This window comes from Balaenoptera musculus, chromosome 10 (genome assembly GCF_009873245.2).
Source record: "Balaenoptera musculus isolate JJ_BM4_2016_0621 chromosome 10, mBalMus1.pri.v3, whole genome shotgun sequence".
NCBI classification, from domain to species: Eukaryota; Metazoa; Chordata; class Mammalia; order Artiodactyla; family Balaenopteridae; genus Balaenoptera; species Balaenoptera musculus.
Genome location: NC_045794.1, coordinates 6426531 through 6447012, shown reverse-complemented (window position 1 = coordinate 6447012; position 20482 = coordinate 6426531). Strand labels below are relative to the sequence as shown.

The 20482-nt window shown below is 46.2% G+C and overlaps 1 protein-coding gene and 1 long non-coding RNA gene across 3 annotated transcripts in view; one reads left to right on the top strand and one right to left on the bottom strand.

The window, feature by feature from the left end:
- Nucleotides 1-990: 990 nt before the first annotated feature.
- The window catches only part of CD4 (CD4 molecule), a 36378-nt gene continuing 16886 nt past the window's right edge, over nucleotides 991-20482 (bottom strand). Inside the window, exons 4-10 of one of the 2 annotated variants that reach the window (XM_036865179.1) lie at nucleotides 6676-6834; nucleotides 5983-6216; nucleotides 4605-4943; nucleotides 3651-3851; nucleotides 2956-3077; nucleotides 2570-2637; nucleotides 991-2308 (exon numbers count right to left, since the gene is read on the bottom strand). In XM_036865179.1, coding sequence (XP_036721074.1) covers nucleotides 2278-2308; nucleotides 2570-2637; nucleotides 2956-3077; nucleotides 3651-3851; nucleotides 4605-4943; nucleotides 5983-6216; nucleotides 6676-6834 — 1154 coding nt within the window. In that variant the 3' untranslated portion in view covers nucleotides 991-2277. Of the gene's footprint in view, nucleotides 2309-2569; nucleotides 3078-3650; nucleotides 3852-4604; nucleotides 4944-5982; nucleotides 6217-6675; nucleotides 6835-20482 lie in introns of both variants that reach the window. The other variant, XR_005021454.1, reaches the window with a different exon arrangement.
- Nucleotides 2977-20482, top strand: part of LOC118901715 — a 63297-nt gene continuing 45791 nt past the window's right edge. Inside the window, exon 1 of the long non-coding RNA XR_005021456.1 lies at nucleotides 2977-3058. This is a non-coding gene — a long non-coding RNA (uncharacterized LOC118901715). The remainder of the gene's footprint in view (nucleotides 3059-20482) is intronic.

The window sequence follows — 20482 nt, the reverse complement described above, 5'->3', positions numbered from 1 at the left end:
TGCCGCCGCAGCCCCGGGTCGGGACGGAGGCGAGCCTTGAGGGGCGGGGGCGAGCGCGGGGCGGGGGACCGGACGGTGGGGACTTGGAGGGGGAGGGGCGAAGAAGGCGCCAGGAGGGAGGGGGCGAGGAGGACGGCGGGGAACCGGCTTCATTGGAGAACTGGATCGTGTCCTGCCCCCACCCCACCCGGTTTTCAACACGAACTCAAGCTCGATGAGGCAGCTGGTGTTGCTCGGGGAGTTGGACACGTGTGTCACCGAGTGTCACTGTGTGTATCTGTAAGGGCTGTGCCCGGGGGGAACCTCACGCGGGCATGTGCTGGAGGCTGCCGAGTGAGGGGCGCTGGTGAGGACGCTGGGGCCGCTTGCGGGATGCGGGGTACACAGGCTGAAAGAAAGCACCCCACCAATACACACCGCTTCCCCCTCCTGGAGCACAGATTCACGCTTGCGTGGGCGACACACACAATTCTCCCGCACACATCACAGGTTTTCACGAGCAGGGCACACACAGCCCCTGCTGCAGTCTCTCCCCTTCAGTGTATCACACACCCGCACACTCAGGGCCCTCCGGGGTGGGGAGATGGGTAATCGGCCTCCAGAGGATTTTTCCCTCCCCAGGGAAACTTCGTCTCCTTCCTGGGGCAAGCCTGGCAACCTCTCCTCTGGGTCTGACCCCACAGATCAGAAGATTCCAGGTCCCCAGAAAAGAGCCATCTCTCTCTCTCTCTCTTTCTCTCTCTCACACACACACACACACACACACACACACACACACAAATGAAGGAGAGCATCTTCCTTAAAGTCAGTCTCCTGGATTTTTCTGTCAGATCAGGGAGGCAGGGGTGGGGAGTGGGCAGGAATACAAAGCAAGCCATGGGGAGCCCTGGAGACAACCGGGTGTTCTTCCTGGAAGAGGCAAGCTGGAAGGAAAGGAAAAGGGGAAAAGGGTAGGGACTGCGGGAGGTGGTGAGAAAGGGAAGGGAGGAGAGAGAGGCAGAGGAGGCTGGGGATCCTGAGAGAAATGGATCAAGAAGAGGAGGAAGAAGAAAACTTGTAAACCCTTTTCTTGTCCCCTGAATCATTTGGGGGAGGGATGAAGGGGGGTATGGGGCAGGGAGACTGAGGCCCAGGGGGTATCTCTGAGGCCCAGAGGTACCCTCAGAGGGTTCACTCTCTGGCCAGCTCCCCACCCTGTCCCCCTGGCAAAGCTCACCTTCTAGAAGGTTCTGATAGGGTGAGTGGCGGGTCACTGGACACTCTCCCACAGGGCCTGTGCTCGCAGCCTGTGCCCTGATTAGGAGAACTGCAGGTTTTGTCCTCTGGTAACAGGATTCTGCTGCCAGCAGGTGACGAAGGAGGGATCCTAGGCAGGGAGGCCCTGAACTCTCTGAGGCAACCTCCCTGCGGTGAAGGGAATCCAAGGTACATACCGGGCATCTATGACCAGCCAACTGCAGAGATCTGTGTGGTATTTGTCCCTGTGTCCAAGAGATAGCAGTGGACCTAGAGGTCAAGAGACCTGGGCTCGTCCACGTACTAGCCGTGTGAACCTCGGCAATCATCTGACCTCTCTGCATTCCATTTCTGGTCTATAAACTGGAGATGATAATCTTGGTCCTGTCACTACCAGTCTTGTGGGATTTTCATGAGGTTCAAATAGACAAAGGATGTGATACTGATTTGTAGACAGTGCCACGCTGCTTGGGTGGTAAGGAACTGTATCTGCGCACGAGTGTGCCCAGGGTGCTGGTCTGTGCTCAGGTCAGGATGTAAGTCTGTGGTTCTGCTAACACAGGGTAAGACGCAGGCAGAATGAAGCAGCACAGGCCGGCAGTCAGGAGCCTTTGGATCTGGATCCGTCCTTGACTGGCTGTGTGATCTTGGGCTAGTCCCTGCCTTCTCTGGTCCCAGGGTCCTCTCCCGTACAGTGACAGCCCTGTGCTTCGTGCTTCAGACACCCAGCCTCACCCTCCAGGCCAGGCAGGGCTGGTCCCACGTGCTCCCCTGAGATCCAAGTGAGCAGTGAGGGAGAGGGTCGAGAAGAAATCATCAAAGAAGGGCTAGGGTTTGAGTGAAAAGGAAACGGGGAAGAGGGGGCGTGAGTGAGCCTCTGGAAGAGCGGACCCAAGGCCCACTGGACGGGGAGGGCAGGAGGCAGACAGAGGCGCTATGCCGGCTACGTTCATCTGGTCCGCAGGCCCAGGAGACCAACAGGAGACGCAGGGCGAGCCAGCTGGGGAGGCTGCAGGTGGGAAGCTCCTCCTGGCTGGGGCCTCAGGTGAGATTACACGTCTTCTGGAGCCGGCTGGAGGGACGAAGAATACGAGGAGCACGTCTGTTCCTCCCCAACCCCTTGCTTTCCAGGCCCTCCGTGGCTCCCAGACCCTGCTTTTCCCTTCCAGCTCAGTGATGGCCTCCGGACACATCGCAGGCCCCCTGCCCCTCACCTTGCCGTCCTCCACCTCCTGGGCCATCCCTGCCCGCTTCTCTCCTCGCCACCACCTCCCTCTAGCCCCCATCTCCTCCTCTCTTCCTCCCCTCCCTTCCCTCTCTGCCCCCTAGTTACTGCGAGCAGTGGCACGTCTTCTTCTCGCTGAGGAGTGTCTTGATCTGAGACATCCGCTCCGCCTGGCGCTGTCCAGGGAGAAAGAGAGGAGTCGTGAGGGTCCCAGGCCTCTGAACGGGAGCTGCCCCTCGGAGGGGGGCGTGGGAGGGGCGAGGCAGTGCCTGTGGCTGAGGCCATCTGTCCCAGAATTAACTCTGCGTCTTCCTGTCTCTCCCTCCGCGTGGGATCTGGGACGGGGCCCAGCTGGCAGCGAGGCAGCCGAGCGGTGGGCAGAGGGAGCCAGAGCAGAAGCAGGTCACAGATGCAGGACATCCTTGCTGCCTACAGGCCTCAGGTGCTCGAGTGCCCTGCGGGGGGACGAGGGGGGTCTGGGGAGGCTCACTCACCCTGCGGTGCCAGCATTTAACAGAGAAGATGCAAAATCCAACGAGGAGCAGAAGGCTGGTGATCCCCCCCAGCACCACAGCCAGAAGCTTCGGCCAGGCGTGGGTGAGCACTGGGGGCAAAACTGCAAGAGAGAGAGCTGTGCTCAGCTCCCTGCCCGCTGCAGTCAGGCACAGGGCACGCAGCGGCTGGGGGGCGGCCCGAGGAGGGAGGGCCTCGTTGCCCTGCCACACTTGGGTCTGGTCCTTGGGCTGGGAGAGCGGGGCAGGGTGCACGGGGCCCCCAGGGGCCCCCAGGGCCGGAAGGGAAAGGCTGCGGAAGGGGTTTTAAGGTTTAGACACTGCACTGTACCCTGGGGAGCTAGAAGCGGCGGTCCACGCCATGTGCCGTGCGCATGAATGTGTGTATGTGTGTGTGTGTCTGTCTGGGTTTGAAGAGGAGCCAGGGAGGGGGCTCTTGGTCAGGTGGGCCCCATTCCTGGGCTGTAGACTTTAGGGAGATGGGAGCTTGCAGGACTACAAGAGCCCAGGACCACCCCCACCTCACCTCATCACCCCTGTGTCCAGGCACCATACCTATAACCCACCCATCTCAGAGCAGCTGGGAGGCTGGGTGGTCTCCACCAGCCTTGGGAGGGTCCCGCAGTGGAGGAGGGAGGGGCTCGGGGTTAGGCCACGGAATCTGGACTCTCACTCACTCTTGACCTTGGATTCCAGCAGGACTTTGCCCTTGTCGCTCAGTAGACACTGCCACATCCCTGCTTCAGGGCCCAGCACCGTCACCAGCTTCTGCTGATTTGAGACCCTCGTACTCTGGTTCTCCACCTTCAAGCTCAGTGTCAGCCTGGGGGAGGTGGGTCCCAGCACCTCACAGGTCAAACTGTTTTGGGACTTAGTCACTGCAGAGGGACAAGAGCCTGAGACTGGAAGCCTGGACCTCTGGGTTCCCAGCACCTCCATGCTCTAAGGGGATTCGTAGGACAATGAAAATGATACTTTACATTGGCATCCCTCTTTTAGCCTCTCAGAGCACATTTTCATGCAGTTATAATGGAGGAAACAGAGCTTTTGAGGTCCAACAGTCTTAGATTTGAACCCCAGCCCCACTGCTTACTATCTGTGAGTCCCTGAACAAGTTACTTACCCACCTGAGCCCCAGACAAAAATTAAATGGAGAAATACATGTAGAGCGCTTGAATGGGGCCTGGCATGTACGAAGCATCAAATATTAGCCATTATTATTTGTGAAGTTGTTATGATGATTAAGGAGATAAGGATGGGGAGAACTCAATGTGGCACCTGACATTGTCACCATCACTGTCATACTGTTATCCTTCTTAGGAGAAAGCCAACCCACAGAGGGGAGGGGCTTAGTTGGGGTCACAGAGGGTCGGGCAGAGGCAGAACTAGAGCCTGGTTCTCAGGGAGGCCCCTTGGGAATCCTAGTGGAGGCCGGCTCTTGGATGTCAGGGAAGGACAGAGGATTGCAACCTCAGTTCAAAACCAGCCCCCAAACCAGAGGGCCCTTGACTGGCTCCATCAGGCAGCCAGGGCCCAGGCATCCCTTTGGGGGCCTGTCCTGCCTTGGAGGGTCCCAGGGCCAGGTCCCTCCACCCCCGCCCCGCCCTCGCCTTCTCAGCCTAGCCCCTCACCTCTCATGACCACGAGGTTCACTTCCTGATACAACTTCCCCTTAGTGAGATCCAGGGTCAGGTTTCCAGAACCTGCGTACTGCGGCAAAGCCCGGGGCAGAGTGAGGTGGAGCGGGAGCTCCTTGCTCATGAGCAGCTTGAGGTCCTTGCGAGCCTTTTCCACAGTCACCTTCCTGTTCTTCAAGGTGAAGGTGATCCAGGACTGGGGGGAGGAATTCCCCTTTGCCTGCAGCCAACACAGCTCCCCACTCAGATTTTCATCTTCGAATGTGAGTGGGAAGGAAAAGTTCGTCTGCTCCCCCTCCTTTGCATAGACTGTGCTGGAGACCTCCTGGAAGGCTGGAGGGGGACGGGAGAGAACCTGGGTCCATACGCAGGCACGCGGCGGGTAGGCACGTGGTGGGGGGAGACGGGAGGAGACCAGGTGAGTCCAAACACCTAGGCTGCCATTCGGGCGCTTAAATTCCCATCTACCTCTCCTCTCCTCTCTCAGCTCTGCACCCCAGGGAGGTCCCACGGCAGCACCCCCTCTCCCTAGAAGCCCTCCTAGAACAGCCCAGCCACAAGGGGCCTCTCCCTCCTCAGGATCCTGGAGCACAGAGGCCATTTGGCCTGTACCACTTGGGTACATAAGTTATCACCCTTCACAAGATAAGAGCAGATACTGGCTGACTGCGTGCCAGGCGCTGTTCTAAGTGCATTCCGTACATTACTTCTCCCCATAACACGACAAGGTAGGCTAGACCATCCCTGTTTTACAGATGCGGAAACCAAGGCACAGAGAGGTTCAGTAACTTGCCCAAGGCCACACGGTTAAGCCAGAGCCAGGATTTCAACCAGAGTCCACACACTTCACCACCACACTACCCTACCGTGTGTCCCATAAGCACCTGGAGGACAGGATCTGGGGTAGTGCCTGCCTTCTGGGCTCTTTTTTTTCCGTCCTGATGCCTAGCTCAGGAGGCATCAAATTTGCAACGTCAAATTTCATCAGGGCTGGCTTGCTGCTGTGAGTGTCCCTGAATGAGTGGCTTTGCCAACTTGGTGGGAGGGGGGAGCTGAGGCAATGGAGAACATAGACGCCCTTGTCAGCCCTCCTTTGGGGCTTCCTCCTGGGTCTCTGGGGTCCCTCACATCCTCACATCCCCTGTCCCTTCCTTCCCCCATGTCCACTACCTTGAGGCGTGGCTGTAAATCAGCATCTTGAGGGAGAGAGGGCCCAGTATGTCCCCCAGGGCAGACTTCTGCTTCAGGGGGCCCTGGCGCTGGCCTCCTTCCACCCGCACCCCACACCAGACCCAGAAGCGAAGCGGCAGCGAGAGCAGAGGGAGCGTCTGTCAGGCAGGGGGGGCCTGCGGGGGAGGGGCGCGCCTCTTACCCAGCACCAGGATGTGTTTGCTGAACACCAGCGTCTGCTGGTCCTGGGAGACGGTACATGTCCAGGTGCCACTGTCCTGCAACCCCACCTGGGGCAGTGACAGACTCTTGGCCTCATTCTTCCTTTTATTCCCTGGACCTTTCCATTGCACTGAAGGGTTACTACCAGAGGGGCCTTCCAAGGTCATGGTCAGGCTCTGTCCCAGCATCAAGTGGGTGTCCGAGCTGGCAGTCACTGTGGGAGGAGCAGGCCAGTTGTGTCACACACAAGCACCATCTCCAAGGAGAAGGGAAGAAGCCAGGAGACCAAGGGTGTCTCTCCGTTACCTCCATCCCAACATCTCCCTTCTGCCCATCCCCAGCCCAAGGCAGCGTTTCCCTCTCCCCTCCCCCTCTCCTTGCCTCTCTCAGTCCTCCCTCCTTGTCTCTCTCAGTCCTCCCTCCTTGTCTCTCTCTGTCCTCCCTCTGTCTCCTGCCTTTCCATCCCCTTCACCCCCACCCCTAGGTCTCTTCGACTCCCCCTGCCTGACCCAAGGCCTGAGGAGGGGTTGAGGAGACGCGGCGGCCTGTCTGATCAGTCTCTGGACTGTTGAAATGCCACCAGCTCAGGCCCTGGTTTGGGTACAGGGATGGGAGCCAAGGAGGAAGGGAGATTGGCTGGAGGGGTGTCCTCATCCCAGGCTGCCCCACTCACATCTGAACACTTGCAATTCCACCTCGATCCTCTTGTCCTCCACTTCGCAGATGTAAGTCCCCGAGTCAGATACTTCGAGATCCTTGATGACCAGAGGAAAGTATCCTTGGTCCCACAGGTTTCTTTTTGATTCGACTCGAGAGTTCAGGTTGGAGGGACCTAGGAGTAGAACGCCACCGTATTGAGGACGTTGGGGTACCCCGGAGACATGGCACCCACTGGCAAGGGCGGTGCCCACAACTCTGCTGATCTGAGTTGCTCATTTCCAGCAGAATCTGCCTCGGGTCCTAATCCGAGAAGCCCAGACTGGCGAGGAGGTCCCAACACATCCTTTTACCAGGCCAGGACAACATCTCACTAACCCAAAATATAAAATCTTTTCCTCATTTAGGAGCACCTACTCCTGTAAAGTGTCCTCCAAACACTTTACATGCATCATCTCAAGTAATCTTCACAACAGTTCTGAGAAATAGGTACTGTTTTGCTTATCTTGCAAATAAGGAAACTGATGCTCAGAGAAATTAAGTAGTTGCCCAAACTCTTGCTTACACATTATTGGCAGAAACATAAACCAGTACAATTTCTTTGGAAGGTAATTTGTTTTGTTTTGGTTTTCGTTTTTAAAATTTTTATTGGAATATAGTTGATTTAAAATGTCGTGTTAGTTTCTGCAGTACAGCACAGTGAATCAGTTCTACATATACATACATCCACTCTTTTTAAAATTCTTATTCCGTATAGGTCATTACAGAGTATTGAGAAGAGTTCCCTGTGCTATACAGTAGGTCCTTATTAGTTATCTATTTTATATATAGTAGTGTGTAATGTTAGTCTTAATTTCCCAATTTATCCCTTCCCCTGGAAGGTCATTTGTAATATCTACCAGAATTACAAATGCACATACAGAACTAAATGTTCACCAAGAAAGGAGAGGTTAAGTAAATTAGAGTTCACCCATTCAGTGGAATGCTATAAGAGAAGAATGAGAAGGCTCTTTCTGTTCTGAGATGGATCTAAGAAACATCATTAACTGAATAAAGCAAGATATTAAGCAGGCTACCATTGTTTGAAAAGGAGGGGGAAAGTTATTTAACATCTATCTATCTATCTATCTATCTATCTATCTATCTATCTATCTATCTATCTATCTATCTATCTATCCATCCATCTATCTATCTGTCTCTCTATCTATCCTGCCTTGTCTATGAACAAATACTTCTCGAGGTGAACGTAAGGAAATGGTCGCCTTGGTAGTCCCTAGGGAGAGGAAGTGTATCCCCACGAGACAGGTGTGGGAGGGTTTTTCACTTTATGCCCTTTTCTACCTTTTGAATTTTGACACCAGTAAGTGGTGGAGCCAGGATTAAGATTCAGGCTGTTGGGTACACTTTGCAATACTGTCTCTGGAAAGTTCTGCAGGCACGGACATGTGGCCTCCTCCAATCTCCTCATCAGATCTAACAACCAGCACCCAGAGGGAGCTCTTCTCTTTAGCTAACCATTTTCTGGGTGCAGCAGCAGCCCCAAGCTTCATTACAATGAAGGGCTTTCGAAGCTAAATTTGCATAGTGAACACACAGGCTTTTACTTAGAATGCATATTTGGAGGGATTGGGTGAAGGGGGCTGAGATAAAGCTCCCACCCTCAACCCCCTGGCCCTCTCCCCATTTTGGCCTTGGTGCGGGAGACTCACTGTCAAGTCGGCCGTCATTCTCCCTTCTTGCCTCTTCCAGACCTCACAGCCCCTTCCCGCTGCTCAGGTCCACCCTCTCCAGGAGACCTTTCCAGATAAACTGTAGCCCTGGGCTCACACCCACCCCAGATTTTCCTCCAGCTCTGCCCACCTCCCCTTTCATTTGTCCTGCAGGAGTCCCTACCCCACCTGCTCTCTCCCCTGGATCCGTGTGCTGGTTAGCTCCCCAATTTTTCTGAAATCCTACTACATTCCTTTTACAATCTACCAAACTGCTTGAAGGGGTAGCCTCCTCTGGTTCTGCCCCCGTGTCACTTCTTTCGATTCTCTCCTCCACATCTGAGCACCCTTCCCTTTTCTTCATCTTGGACTCCTATTCTGCTATCTACATTTAGGTGCTACCCCGGACTCTCTCCTGGATCCTTTTCCCCGTTTCTGTAGACATTCTCAATTCCACTGCATCCCCTGTCGGCTCTGCAGATGACCCCCAGCCCCAGCCTCTCGCCTGCATCCTGGGCCTACATTTCCAGTGGCCCAAGGGATGACTTTATCTGGATGTCCTGCCATCACCCAAAACTCAATTGGTTCCAAATGAAATGTAACACCCTTTCCCTAAAATAACTTTTCCTCCTTGCTTCCCTTTTAAAACGTCTTCCAAGCCTCATCATGACCCCCTTGTCCAGACTGTTCCATACCTTGTAAAAGTGATTGTACTTTGTGAAAGGTCAAAGATTATCAGTGCGTCTGGGATCAATTCATGGAGGAGATCAGTACTGAACCAAGCCTTAAAAGAAGTACAGGCGGTGAGCTAGAGGAAAGGGTTGCAGCAAGGACATCTAGGAAGGGGGAAAAGCTCCAGGAAAGCCGTGCAGGCAACCACCTCAAAGCAGTGAGGAAAACACCTGGGTGTGAGGTTTCTGGCTGGGGAGCTGCAGGAAGCGATGCTGAGGGGAAGAATGGCAGGCAGAGGCTTCCAGGCTTAGCCTAACGGACTAGGGAGTGACACATGCAAAGCATTGCTTTGGGAGCCAGTATTGCTGGAGGAAGAGAATCGAAGTAGGAGAGACTGGTAGCAGAGAGAATTGCCAGGAAGCTTCCACTGTAATCCAGGGGAGGGGTATGTGGCCTTGGCTAATGAGGGTGGCGTTCCCATGAGAACAAAGAAGATGAAACAGAAAAACACTTCCACGGGAAGGAATGGCCATAAGCAGTGACTGATGGGAAATCAGGGACTGAAGTAGGGGGAAAAAAAAATTGGCTCTATGGTTCAGAAACTGGGGGAGTCAGGAGAGTGATACTGCCGTGGTCAGAGATCAGGAAGCCGGGAAGGGGAGTTGCTCTGAAGGAAATTCAAATCATGGGAACAGAACAAAAACGTCGACACAAAAGAGGTAAGAATGTTTAGAAGGGAGCACATATGTTTCAATCTCACAGGCGATCATAGAAATGCAAATTAAACCAAAAATGATATATTTTTCAACTATCAAATTAGCCAAAAAAAAAAAAAAAGAGAGAGAGAAAGTTTTAAATATTACTATTCAGTGTCAGCAAGGGTGCTGGTGAGATAGGCACACAGTGACATTATTATCTAGACTTACTGTAAATGGCTAGAACCTTTCTGGAAGTGATCTTGCAGTATATACCAACTATTTTTAAAAGCTCATACCCTTAATTTCATTTCTAGAAATTTATCCTTAAAATGATAATTTTAAAATGCAAGCCGTGGTGACCTAAACGAGAAAGAATTCCAAAAAAGAGGGGATATATGTATACGTATAGCTGATTCACTTTGCTGTACAGTAGAAACTAACACAATATTGTAAAGCAACTATATCCCAATAAAATTTTTTTAAATGCAAGCCAAAATGTAGGTACAAAAACAATAATTACAGTGTTGTTAATAGGGTACAAGATCAGATGAAAGGATAATGGCTGTATACTAGAGCATATAAACTTGATGGACTATTAGGTTGACACCAAAAATGATATTTATAAATAATTTTTAATGAAATGGAAATATTCATAATATACATTTTTAAAGTTGTGTTAAGATCATCTTTACTTTTTCCGTTACTTATTTGAACTAAAAAAATTATACAGACTCAACACTTCTCCCTTGCCCATCCTCTTAATACTACAACTTGGTGTGGATTCCTCCATGATTTTTTCTTTGCTCATGCAGACATATATTCCACACATTGAATTTTTAAATTAAAATGGGAGTATATTATTGATACATACATAGCTTACTTTCTTTCTTTTTTTAAAGATTTATTTATTTTATTTTTGGCTGCGTTGGGTCTTCGTTGCTGCACACAGGCTTTCTCTAGTTGCGGCGAGCAGGGGCTACTCTTCGTTGTGGTGCGCGGGCTTCTCATTGCGGTGGCTTCTCTCGTTGCGGAGCACCGGCTCTAGGCGCGCGGGCTTCAGTAGTTGTGGTACGTGAGCTTAGTTGCTTTGCAGCATGTGGGATCTTCCCCGACCAGGACTTGAACCCATGTCCCCTGCATTGGCAGGCGGATTCTTAACCACTGCACCACCAGGGAAGCCCGTAACTTACTTTCCACTTAACAAAATGTGCTTGACATCCTTCTAAGCATGTGTATGTGGAGCTTCTTCATTCTGTTTGTTTTGAAACTATGAAAGCTAATCTTTATACTCTGATGATTTTTTTATTTTTATATTTATATTTTTATTTTTTTGACTGTGTTGGGTCTTTGTTGCTGCGCGGGCTTTCTCTAGTTGCAGCTAGCGGGGGCTACTCTTCGTTGCGGTGCTCAGGCTTCTCATTGCGGTGGCTTCCCTTGTTGCGGAGCACAGGCTCTAGGTGCGCGGGCTTCAGTAGCTGTGGCTTGCAGGCTCTAGAGAGCAGGCTTAGTAGCTGGGCTTAGTTGCTCCGCGGCATGTGGGATCTTCCCAGACCAGGGATCTAACTCATGTCCCCTGCATTGGCAGGTGGATTCTTAACCACCGCACCACCAGGGAAGTCCCTGATTTTTTAAATTAAACATTTTACTCTGAGAAAACCGTAGATTCCCATGCAATTGTAAGAAATAGTGCAGAGAAATCTGGAGTACCCTTGACCCAGGTCACCCCAAAAGTAACAGCTTGCAAGACTATAGCACGATATCACAGCCAGGATATTGGCATTGATACAAATCAAGATGCAGAACATTTCCAGCAGCATAAAGATGTTACCCTTTTCCCTGTTCTAGCCAAACCCCCTTCCCTCCCAGACCCCTCTCCCTACTCCTGGCAATTACTAATCTGTTCTCCATTTCTATAATTTGTCATTTTAAGAATGTTATATAAATGAAATTATACAGTATGTTACCTTTTGGGATTGGCTTTTTTTTTTTTTTCACACAGCATAATTCTCTGGATATTCATCTAGGTTGTGGTCTGAATCTATAGTTCATTCTTTTTACTGCTGAAAAATAGTCCATAGCACGGATATAACCATTTACCCATTAAAGGACATCTGGGTTGTTTCTAGTTGTTGGCTATTACTAATAAGGCTGCTGTCAACAATTTTATACAGATTTCCGTGTCATCATAAATCTTTATTTCTCTGGGGTAAATGTCTCCGAGTACAATTGCTGGGTTGTTGCATGTTTAGTTTTTTAAAGAAATTGCCAAACTGTTTTCCAGAGCAGCTGTACTGTTTTATACTCCCACCAACAATGTAAAAGTAAACCAGTGTCTTTGCATCCTCACTAGCACTTGGTGTTACTATTTTTTATTTTGGCCATTCTGATAGGTGTGTGGTGATATCTCATTGTGGTTTTAATTTGCATTTCCCTGATGACTAATGATGCTGAACACATTTTCATGTGCTTATTTGCCATCTCTATGTCTTCTTTGGTGAAATGTCTGTTCATGTCTTTTGCCTATTTTCCAATTGGATTTTTTTGGGGTTTTTTGTATTGAATTTTGAGAGTTGTTTACACATTCTAGATACTAGTCCTTTGTTGGATATGTAGTTTGAATATATTTTCTCACATTTTATAAATTAAGACAATTTTCCTCTTCTTAATAGAGGCTTTTGCAGAGCAAAGTTTTTTATTTTGATCAAGACCAATGTGTCGGGAATTCCCTGGCAGTCCAGTGGTTAGGACTCTGCGCTTCCACTTCAGGAGGCACAGGTTCGATCCCTGGTTGAGGAACTAAGATCCCGCGAGCCGTGTGGGGTGCGGCCAAAAAAAAAAAATCAATGTGTCCATTTTTCCTTTTATGGATCATGATTTTGGTATCAAGTCTAAGAACTCTTTGCTTAGTCTAGATCCTGAAGATTTTTTCCTATGTGTTATAATTTTACATTTAAGTTCATAGTCCATTTTTAGTTAATTTTTAAATAAGGTCTGAGACTTAGGTCAAGGGTTTGTTTGTTTGTTTGTTTTTAAATATGTACATATATATTTATTTATTTATTTGGCTGTGCCGGGTCTTAGTTTTGGCATGTGGGCTCTTAGTTGTGGCAGGCATGTGGGATTTAATTCCCTGACCAGAGATAGAAACTGGGCCCCCTGCATTGGGAGTGTGGAGTCTTAACCACTGGACCACCAGGGAAGTCCCCAAGGGTTTGTTATTGTTGAGAGTGATTTTGTTTTTATCTATGGATGTCCAATTACTCCAGCACAATTTATTGAAAAGGCTATCTTTCCTCCATTGAATTGCTTCTGTACCTTTGTAAAAAAGAAAGTCAGTTGGGCATATTTATGAAGATCTACTTCTGGGTTCTCTATTTTGCTCCACTGATCTATGTGTCTATTCCTCTGCAATATGACAGAGTCTTGATTACTCTAGCTATATAATAAGTCTTGAAAGCAGATAGGGACTTCCCTGGTGGTCCAGTGGGTAAGACTCCACACTTCCAATGCAGGGGGCCCGGGTTTGATCCCTGGTCAGGGAACTAGATCCCGCATGCATGCCACAACTAAGACCCAGTGCAGCCAAAATAAATAAATAAATAAATGTTTTAAAAAAATTTTTTTAAAAGAAAGCAGATAGACTGATTTCTCCTACTTTATTCTTCTTTTTCAAAATTGTTTTAGCTTTTTGAGCTCCTTTTGCCTTCCATATAAATTTTAGAATAACCTTATCTATATCTTCAAAAAAATCTTGCTGGAATTTTGATAGAAATTGTGTTCAATCTGTATATCAGTTTGGGAAGATTTGACATCTTCACTATGTTGAGTCTTCCAATTTATGAACATGGCATGTCTCTCCATTTATTTAGTTCTTCTCTGATTTCTTTCACCAACACTGTGTAGCTTTAAGCATACCAATCCTGTGCATATTTGTTACACTTACCTACGTTTTTTTTTGAGCAGTTGTAAATGGCATTGTATTTTAAATTTCTGTGTACACATGTTCATTGCTAGTACATAGAATTACATTCAATTTTTGTATGTTTATCTTATATTCTGTAGCCTTACTGAACTCACTTATTAGTTCTAAGAGGTTTTTCAAGATAGATTTCTTGAGATTTTCTACAAAGATAATCATGTCATCTTCAAATAGGAATAGTTTTATTTCTTCTTCTCTAACCAGTATTCCTTTTATTTCCTTTTCTTGCTTTATTTCACTGGCTAGGGATTGAAGTACCATATTGAATAAGAGTAGTAAGAACAGACATTTTTGCCCTCTTCCTGATCTTAGGGGGAAAGCATTCAGTTTTTCACCATTAAGTATAACACTAGTTGTAGGTTTTTTTTCTTTTAGATGCTTTAAAAATTTTCACTCAGTTGAATATACTTTTTTATTTCTCTTGAGACTTCTTTGACCCATGGAATATTGAAAAGTTGTTGAGTTTCCAAGTGTTTGGAGATTTTCCTGTTATATTTCTATTTTGATTTCCAGTTTGATTCCATGTGATCAGAGAACACACTGTATGATTTCAATTCTTTTAAATTTGTTAAGGTTTGTTTAATAGCTGAAGGTATGGACCATCTTGGTTTATGTTCTGTGGACATCGAAAAGGATGTGTATTCTGCTGCTGTTGGGTGGAGTGTTCTATAAATGTCAATTAGATCCTGTTGGTTGATGGTGTTGCTGAGTTCTTCTATATTCTTGCTAATATTCTGTGTAGTTGTACTGTCAGTTGTTGGGAGAGAGGTGTTGAAGACTCCAACTATCAATGAGGATTTGTCTATTTTTCCTATCAGTTTGGTTCTATCAGTTTTTCCTTCACATATTTTATAGATCTATTGTTTGGTGCATACACATTTAGGATTACTCATCCCTCAGTATCTGAGGGGTGTTGGTTCCAGGACCCCCGGTGAACACCAAAATCCATGGATACTCAAGTCCCTTATATAAAATGGCATAGTATTTGCATACAAGCTACGCACATCCTCCTGTATACTTTAAATCACCTCTAGATTACTTGTAATACCTAATACAATGTAAATTCTATATAAGTAGCTGTAAATACAATGTAAATGCTATGTAAATAGTTGCCACTGAAAGAGAAGTTCAAGTTTTGCTTTTTGGAAGTTTCTGGAATTTTTTTCAAATATTTTTCGATCTGCAGTTAGTTGAATCCTTGGATGTGGAACCCACAGATATGGAAAGCTGACTGTACCATGTCTTCTTGAGGCATTGACATTTTCGTTATTATATAATGTCCTTCTCTGTCTCTGGTAGTTTTCTTTCCTCTGACATTCACTTTATCTGATATTAAGATATCCAATCCCACTTTCCTCTGATTAATGCTTACATGGTATATCTTTTTCTCCATCCTTTTACTTACAACATGCCTGTATCATTATATTTGAAGTGAGTTTCTTGTAGACAGCATATTGTTGGATTATGCTTTTTAATCCACTCTATCAATCTCTGTTTTTTAATTGGTATATCTAGACGGTTTACATTTAATGTAATTATTAATACGTTAGGGCTTAAGTCTGCCATTTTGTTTTTGTTTTCTGCTTGTTCTGCTTTCTTTTCTTTGTCTTGTCTTCCTGTAGGTTACTTGAATATCTTTTTGTAATACGCTTTTTTAGAACAGTTTTAGATTTACAGAAAAATTGTGAAAATGGTACAGTTTCCATATACCCCATGTTGAATTTCTGCAATTATTAACATCTTACATTAGTAACATTTCCTTTAATTAATGAACCTATATTGATACATTATTAGTAACTAAAGTCTATACTTTATTCAGATTTCCTTAGTTTTTTTTTTTTTTTTTTTTTAAATTTTTATTTATTTATTTATGGCTGCGTTGGGTCTTCGTTTCTGTGCGAGGGCTTTCTCTAGTTGCGGCAAGCGGGGGCCACTCTTCATCGCGATGCGCGGGCCTCTCATTATCGTGGCCTCTCTTGTTGCGGAGCACAGGCTCCAGACGCGCAGGCTCAGTAATTGTGGCTCACGGGCCTAGTTGCTCCACGGCATGTGGGATCTTCCCAGACCAGGGCTCGAACCCATGTCCCCTGCATTGGCAGGCAGATTCTCAACCACTGCACCACCAGGGAAGCCCCCAGATTTCCTTAGTTTTTATCTAATGTCCCTCTTCCACTCCAAGCTCCCATCTACAATACCATATTACGATTATTTTCGTGTCTCCTCAGGTGCCTGATGCTTGCAACAGTTTCTCAGACTTTCCATGTTTTTGATGACCTCGATATTTTTGAAGATTACTGGTCAGGTATTTTGTAAAATATCCCTCTATTGGGATTTTTCTGATGTTTTTCTCTTGATTAGTCTGGGTTTATGGGTTTTGGGAGGAAGATCACAGAGGTAAAGTGTCATTTTCATTATACATCAAGGGTACACACTATCAACATGACTTAAAGCTGTTAATCACCTGGCTGAGGTAGTGTTTTTCAGGTTCTTCACTGAGAAGTTATTCTTGCCCCCCTTTCCATACTGTACTCTTTAGAAGTCAATAACTATTAACAGCCCACATTTAAAGAGTAAGGAGTTGTTCTCTACCTTCTTGAGGGCAGATTATAGACAGAAATTGTTTGAAACTTTTCTACATGGGAGATTTGTCTCTTTCCTCTCATTTATTTACTTAATCAGTTATTTATACCAGTGTGGACTCATAGATGTTTATTTTATACTTTGGGACATAAACATTTTTAAGAGTGTTTTAGAATACATTTTAATTTATCTATAGCAATTTTGAGTGTATCTGTTTGTATTTTTTATTGATTGTTCCAGGTATTACATTATATGCATATATAACCTATCACAGCTTACTTGTATTATCATCTTACCTTACCTTCCTTTCATCCCTTTAACCTCCCTATTTATAATTGTTTTAAAGATTTCCTCTACATACATTTAGAACTACCCAAATAGTGTTATAATTTTTGCTTCAACTATCAAACATAATTTAGAAAACTCAAGAGGTAAAGGAAAGCCTAATGTATTTATCCATATATTTGTTTACTTTGTTCTTTCTTCCTTCCTGATATTCTGATTCCTTCTTTTATCATCTTTTTTCAGTTTAAAGGACTTCCTTGAACCATTCTTTTAGGGTAGGTCTGCTGGCAACAAACTCTTAGTTTTTTTGTTTGTTTGTTTTTGATCTGAGAATGTCTTGACTCCTTCATTCCTAAAGGATATTTTCTTTGGGTATAAGATTCTGAGTTTACTATTCTTTTCTTTTTGTATTTGAACAATATCATATCACTTCCTTCAGCCAGCATGGTTGATGCTGTCATTCAAATTGTTTCCCTAGAGGGGGGTTGAGGGGAGAATTAGGTGAAGGGGATTAAAAGGTACAAAGCTCCAGTTAGAAAATAAATAAGTAATGGGGATGTAGTATACAGCATAACAAATATGGTCGATAATATTGTAATAACTTTGGGGACAGACGGTTACTGGACTTATCATGATGATCATTTTGTAATGTATGCAAATGTCAAATCACTATATAGTACACCTGAAACTAACAATAATGTACATCAACTATATTTCAATTTAAAAAGTTTTTTTAATACCCTATAGGTAAGTTGTCATTTTTCTCCCGTTGTTTTGATTTTTTTCTTTGTCTTTAGTTTTTAGAAGTTTAATTATGATGTCTTTTTTTAAATTTTATTTTATTTATTTATTTTATTTTTGGCTGCATTGGGTCTTTGTTGCTGTGTGCAGGCTATCTCTAGTTGTGGTGACCGGGGCTACTCTTCGTTGCGGTGCGCGGGCTTCTCATTGCGGTGACTTCTCTTTGTTGTGGAGCATGGGCTCTAGGCACTCAGGCTTCAGTAGTTGTGGCACGTGGGCTCAGTAGTTGTGGCATACAGGCTTAGTTGCTCTGTGGCATGTGGGATCTTCCTGGACCAGGGCTTGAACCTGTGTCCCCTGCACTGGCAGGAGGATTCTTAACCACTGCGCCACCTGGGAAGCCCTATGATGTGTCTTGATGTGGATTTCTTTAGGTTTATCCTGCTTAGGCTTTGATCAACTTCTTGAATCTATAGGTTAATATCTCTTGCCAAATTTGCAAATTTTTCAGCCAGTATTTTTTCCAGTACTTTTTCAGTCCAATTTTCTTTCCCTTCTCCTTCACTCATTGACACAAATATTACATCTTTTGTTATAGTCCCACAGGTCCTTATGGCTTTGTTCATTTTTTCCAGTCTATTTTCTCTCTGTTGTTCAGATTGTGTAATTTCTATTGTTCTATCTTGCAGTTCACTGATTCTTTCCTCTGTCCCCCCCACCCCAATTTGCTGTTGGGCTCATTCATTGATCCCTTGTATTTTGGTTATATTTTTCCATTCTAAAATTTCCATTTCCATTTGGTTCTTTTTATGTTTCCCTTTTTTTTTTTTTTTGGCCAGGCTGTGCAGCTTGTGGAATTTCAGTTCCCCAACTAGGGATCAAACCTTGGCCCCAGCAGTGAAAGCACCAAGTCCTAACCACTGGACCACCAGGAAATTTCCAACATCCTCTGTTTCTTTGCTGAGGCTTTCTGGTTTTCATTTGTTTCAAGCATGTTTGTAATTGTTTGCTGAAGGACTTTTTATCATGGCTGCTTTAAAATATTTGTTAGATAATTCTAACCTCTCTTTCATCTCAGTGTGGGCATCTGTTGGTTCTTTTTTTCATCCAGTTTGAGATGTTTCTGGTTCTTAGTATCAAGAGTGATTTTCACTTGGAACCTGGACATTTGAGTGTTATGAGATTCTGGATCTTATTTAAACCTTCTATTTTAACTGGCTTTCTTTTATACCGTTCTTATTACTGCCAGGTAGAGGAAGAAATCTAGGTTCTCCTCTCACCCTCCACTGTGCTAGAGGGGGATGCTCCTCATAACTGGTCAGGGATGGAAGCTCTAGTTCCCCACGTGGAGAAGTTCCAGTTCCCCATGTGGTCTCCACAGATCCTGGTTACTGCAGGGTGGTGGTAAAGGTCTTGACTCTCCACTAGACCTCTTCTGACACCACCCCAGCAGGGTGGGGTGCCTCCTGACTGCTGGGTGGGGTGGAAGTCCAGGATCTTCCTGTGATCTCCACTGACTTTACAGGGGGTGGAGGAGCCTTCTCACTGGCTGGTGGGGATGCACAGCCCCATTCTCTACTTTGCATTCTCTGATCCCATCTCAGTGGAGGTGTTGGGTGCCTTATACAGCCTGGGTGGGGGTGTGTGGAAATTTAGGCTCCCATTCAGCCTTTGTTGGCATGGAGGGTGTGGGGTCACAGTTTTCCTCTGGTGTTTGGCTGAAGTAGAGCAGTCGTTATACTGAAGTTTTTTGTCTTGCTGGGTTGCTCCTTCCCTGGTCCTTTGACTAAAGAGAGCAGGCTTCTGTGAGGCTTATTTTTGTCTGTGCCCATCAGAGCTTCCAGGTTGCCAGCTTCTTCAGCTCCAAGACTGGGGTATTTGAGGCAAAAAGAAAACTCGCCAACCTTTTATTCTTCAGGCCCTGAGGTCCCTACCAGTCTGCTCTCTTCTCAACACCTTTCAGAATCTTCTTATGTTAGTTCTATATGCAATGTCTAGGTTTTCATTTGTATTTCGTGAGAGGAAGAGTGAAAAGTATGTTACTCTGGACTGAATTGTGTTCCCCCAAAATTCATATGTAGAAACCCTAACACTCAATGTGATGATATTCGGAGATAGGGAGGTAATTAGATTTATATGAGGCCATGAGGGTGGGGCCTTCCTGGAGGGATTAGTGCCCTCATAAGAAGAGACCCCAGAGAGCCCTCCCTCTCTCTCTGCCATGTGAGGACACAGCAAGTAGGTGGCCATCTGCAAGCCAGGAAGAGAACTCTCTTAAGAACCCGACCATGGGGCTTCCCTGGTGGCGCAGTGGTTAAAAATCTGCCTGCCAATGCAGCGGACACGGGTTTGAGCCCTAGTCCGGGAAGATCCTACATGCAGCAGAGCAACTAAGCCCGTGTGGCACAACTACTAAGCCTGCACTCTAGAGCCCATGCTCCACAACAAGAGAAGCCACTGCAATGAGAAGCCTGCACACCACAATGAAGACTAGCTCCCACTCACTGCAACTAGAGAAAGCCTGCACACAGCAGCAAAGACCCAATGCAGCCAAAAATAATAAATAAATAAATAAATAAATAAATAAATAAATAAATAAATAAATAAATAAATAAAAGAACCCAACCATGCTGGCACCCTGATCTCAGGACATCCAGCCTCCAGAACTGTGAGAATATGTGTTTCTCTTGTTTGAGTCACCCAGACCATGGTACTTTTTTATGGCAGCCCAAGCAGACTAATATGTATGTCTACTCAATTTTCTGGAAAGCCTTTGTTTTTTATTATCTGCATAGTTTCCCACAGTTGTACCATAGTTCAACCCTTTCATCATTGATGGGTTTTCAGTTTGAATTCTGTGCTTTCATATTATAAGTAATGCTTATAACAACATCCTTGCACAGGTTTCATGAAATATTTCTGATTTTATTCCTGTCAAATAGATTTTCCAGGGAACTCCCTGTCAGTCCAGTGGATAGGACTCCACGCTTTCACTGCCAAGGGCGGGGATTCAAACCCCGGTTGGGGAACTAAGATCCCGCAAGCCGCGTGGCACGGCCAAATAAATAAATAAAATAAAACTATTTAAAAAAATAGATTTTCCAGAATAGCTATTACTAGGTAAAAAGATTTTAGAACTTTGTATTTAGTAAACATTGA